The sequence below is a fragment of the Loa loa genome (genome assembly GCF_000183805.2).
Source record: "Loa loa unplaced genomic scaffold supercont3.1010, whole genome shotgun sequence".
NCBI lineage: Eukaryota > Metazoa > Nematoda > Chromadorea > Rhabditida > Onchocercidae > Loa > Loa loa.
The window spans coordinates 1-4236 of record NW_018109190.1 but is presented as its reverse complement, the minus strand read 5'-3'; the positions used below and the strand labels follow the sequence as shown (position 1 = coordinate 4236).

The 4236-nt window shown below is 32.6% G+C and overlaps 1 protein-coding gene across 1 annotated transcript; it reads right to left on the bottom strand.

Annotated features, from left to right (window-relative positions):
- Positions 1-767: 767 nt before the first annotated feature.
- LOAG_13123 (hypothetical protein) lies at positions 768-1737 on the bottom strand (the record flags this gene model as incomplete). Its single annotated transcript, XM_003148636.1, has 3 exons — positions 768-1042; positions 1287-1419; positions 1493-1737. Coding segments are annotated over 3 exons (653 nt in total), but the record flags the coding sequence as incomplete, so codon positions are not given.
- Positions 1738-4236: the final 2499 nt, after the last annotated feature.

Below are 4236 nucleotides of genomic sequence, written 5' to 3'. Positions count from 1 at the left end.
TATCTTCTCAGTGCAGTTTTGATGCTGAAGATTTTGCCGCAGTTACAGCACTCAGATTTAGGTCTACGGTTTCTTTGTGTTTGGGAAATAATGATTTATGATGAAACCTTTGCGAATATTTGTGAATGTATAATTAATAGTAATAAAAAATGGAAGGAGAAACAAGATACAATTAAATTGTGGTAATCGTATGATTCTGATCATTGCTAACTGTGAGCAACGATTATTTAGAAATAAAGTCATAATTGGATGAAACATGACGGACAAAAGATTTTTAAATAAGAAGGAGCCATTCAGAATCTTTGTGTAAACGTGACTGGTAACAGAAAACATGATTTCTAGTTTCTGTGAAGGCTTACGATTCATTTCATACGATTTTCGCAGAATCAAGTTAATACAGAGTAAAGAAAAAGGTTAAAAAGATGCAAAAATAAAAATATAAAAATGCAATCAATATAAAGCTGATGTCAATGATCCAATCAACATTTGTTATATTTCAGCATTACAGCGTGTTTGTGTCACATGATTTGACATTGTTGACACTCGCATTTTTTACATGATCACTTTTTGAATTTTCGGGCAGTCATTAAAAAGTGATGGTGAGAGACGACGTTAAAAATATGTTGTACAAGTGCGCAAAAAACTTGTCGCATCTCTACAAAGATTGCATGTTGATAAACGGAACGATGAAGGAAAAGGAAAATACGGTAACAATACTCAGATCTGTCCACGGATACGACCATGTATCACATTATTAGAGATTGGATTTAGTATCGATTATTGCTCTTCAGTTTTTCCTCTTCGATAACCGCGATCGCACGCAAATGAATATGCAATGGTCGTTGTTTTATTTCATTTATTGAAATATCAGTTGGTAATTTGCCTTGAAGCAGTATCTCTGGTGGTTGTAGAAGTACGATCATAACATCTCTTAGTTGCACGTCCGACCATTCTAATAAGCGATAATCAGCACCATATACTCCAAAGATGAACGATAAGTACACTTTCTGTGGCAGACATCGTCCACAGTTAATGATATAAACTAAACTGGACTCTAATTAAAGTGGCCAGAAAAAAAAAAGGAATTCCGTGTATAATGAATGTTTAGATATGAGATTCCTTAATGATAGATGACGCAAAAACACAATCTAATCGTAGATATTTTTACGATTGTCCGCCAACTGAAATTAATGTCTTCAGTTATTTCATTTCAGAAATCATAAACAGCTCAAATGGCATCAAATGAACATCACGGGGAATATACGCTTATGGGGCGGAAGACGAACCGTTCATAATCAAATATTCTATGCGTTGAAATCGATCCAATAACTGAGCTGCGAATATTTGCTTCAGAACAGAACCTATCGGTAGTAAATTCTGTTGTGACATTTGCTGTATTTCATCATCCTGTTCTGTCATCTGAAAATGTCACCTTTTCTGATGTTTTTTCATCCTTCGTAGACTTTTTTCAAGTATAAAGTTGTATGCTTACTTCTGCGGAACGAGTAACTGGCATAAATGCTGAGTTTTCTTGTGATGAAACATGAAGAGCGGAATCTCCTGAGGATGAAACAACTAAAGTGGAGTTTTCTTGGGAAGAATTAGCAATAGTGAGATGATTTTCTGAGGTTAAAATGAAAGGGGCAAAATTGTTTTCCGTAACTTCGGGAGCATTTGTATGTTCATTTACATCTGGTGCTGTTTTTCCAGTGTATTCATATCCCAATGTTGTTTCGCCTAAAATAGCATAATGATATTACCGTATCATTTGTTGACAACTAACAGAATATGTTGAAAAGAACCAATAGAAGAACTTGCCTGTTTCTCTTATCTTTCCTTCTCCACTAATTAACTGAATAGCTAAAGCACTGGAATATTTCCTGCGTTTAGTTGTATTCACAGGAAATAAATTTGTTTTGCTTTAATCAGAAATCATCGATCAGGAATCACTTATGATGAAACATTCCAAACAGCTAATTTGTCTTACTTTAAGCCCAAATCAAGCAGCTGCTGAGGACGGGGCTTTACAAAATGCAAAAATAATGTATACAAATTAAAGCGTCTGAGATAAAATTAATTAAACAATAATTGTTTTAGTTCATTTCCTATGAAATTAATGAGAATCGTAAGATTTGCATACAAATAACTTCCTTATCCTTTTTTTTTACGTGAAATATTCCGAATCGTAGTCGAGAATGATCTTAAAACTATTGAATAAACGATCGTTGTTGAAATTGAATAAATTCACCCTTCTTACTGCATTCCATTGCAATTGTCGTGACAATATGGATTCATAAAAATTACTTGAGGTGATCTTTGTTAATAATATGTTATGAATACCAATGAATAATGCTATCATAAATCGCGCAATTTTTATCATTACGGGATATTTCAACAATTAGTACTTGTATCAAAGAAGACATTGTGAATTTGAAAACATTTTAATGTATGAAATTTAAGACTAACAAAAATTATATTATCCCTTTCCTAAATTTGGGAAAAAGGATTGATGATTGAAAATTTTCGAAAAATCATAAAAAATCATTGATTTCAACATCACATTTGCTTTTTGTTTTGCAAAAGCAAAAGTAGAAAATTGAATAAATTTGTAGGAAGTAGAACAAATATGCAACAAATTTCTGCAAATATGCAATGAATTCGTTTTCAGTCCGAATAATCTTTGCTCCATATAACTGTATGCCATGATTCAAAAGTAGTTCCGCAAGGACTATTTGGAAATACACATGAAGTGATACTTAATAACTTCTCGTTAGTTTCGCAAATCTAGCAAAATTTCAAGCATGTTTCTATTTTGAATAATAGAATGCACATGAAAATATGCTGCGAAACATTCGCGACCATGGAGCAAGAATGGAAAATTTGATAGACATTCCGATACAAAAATGCATATCATTCGCCTCACGAGGCCAAACTGTAACAAACCATTTACTCCTTTTGATGCTATCAGGCAACATCAGAAAAAATTCCAGGTCTAACAAAGGGAGAATCTCATTTCGAAAACTTGTCGGCAAACATGAGAAATGGCACAGAAGCTAAAGAATCAAGAGCTGAGAATCAGAAGAATCAACAAAAGCCACACGGCGTATTCGATGCTATTATCAAAGTACAGAGCAAATTTAATTTTTTTTTTAACAAATTTTCTCATTTCTTCTGTAACTTTCTCCAATTATTGTTATTACCAGGTGTTTTTTTTAACTGTAAGCATTTTTGTTCAATTCACTGTTGTGTTGGTAAGTTAATTTCCAACAAGCATGTCATAACAGCAGCACATTGCTTTTAGAAAAAATTATCAGCTCAGCTTTAGGGCAAGGTCGGTAAAATATACCTTTTAATCACTAAAATTCCAATGATCAACTCAATTAATTAATTAATTGGGAATTTTTATTTCGCATTTACCCCAGAAAGGAGTATTTCAATGTTTTACTGAATTTTACTCCAAGCCTATTTTTCTGTGCCTTTATAGCGAATTATATATTGCATTAAATGAAATTTATAAGGAAAAATTATACTTCGAAATCTCGAAAAAATTTAGAAATATGCAAATTCGACTTTAAGGAAACCCAGAAATTTAAGCTCCAAGCAAATAATAAAAAATTTAATGATTGATTTATCAAATCTCTCTACCATCTTGCTGTGCAACTACGCTTTTGAAATTGTGGACGTCTCACTCACTTGTCGTACGATTGATTTATTACTTATTTTTTGAGGAGAATTGCTTTCACAATTAATAATGCTGAACAGAATGCCGTAAGCCACGTCCGTTACGTAAGTGTAACATAAAAGCTTCATTACCTCAGTGACACGTTTCCAATGTTCCCATCACTTATGTTGCGTATGATTGTTTATTCCTTCGGACATTTTTATCATTTCTAATAGAAATGAATAGCTACAGCTCTTTTCCAGTGAAATATCTATATAGTTCATTTTTGAAGAATACAGAATAATGACGGATGACGGATGGCTTACCTTTTCAGAATCAGATTTAATTAATTCCTGATTTTGAAATCATCAAATCAATGTTCAAACCGTATTCCAATGAATAAACTCAAACTGGACAAGGCTGAACAATCCATCATTGATCGGAAATGAGTCAAACTGAAAAAAGTTGCAATAACCGACAAAATATTGGAGCATTTTTGACTTGATTCGATTTCCTGAAAAATTCTTTTCCTATATTTATATATCGAAACAATTAAAAAATGAAGCAATTAACTT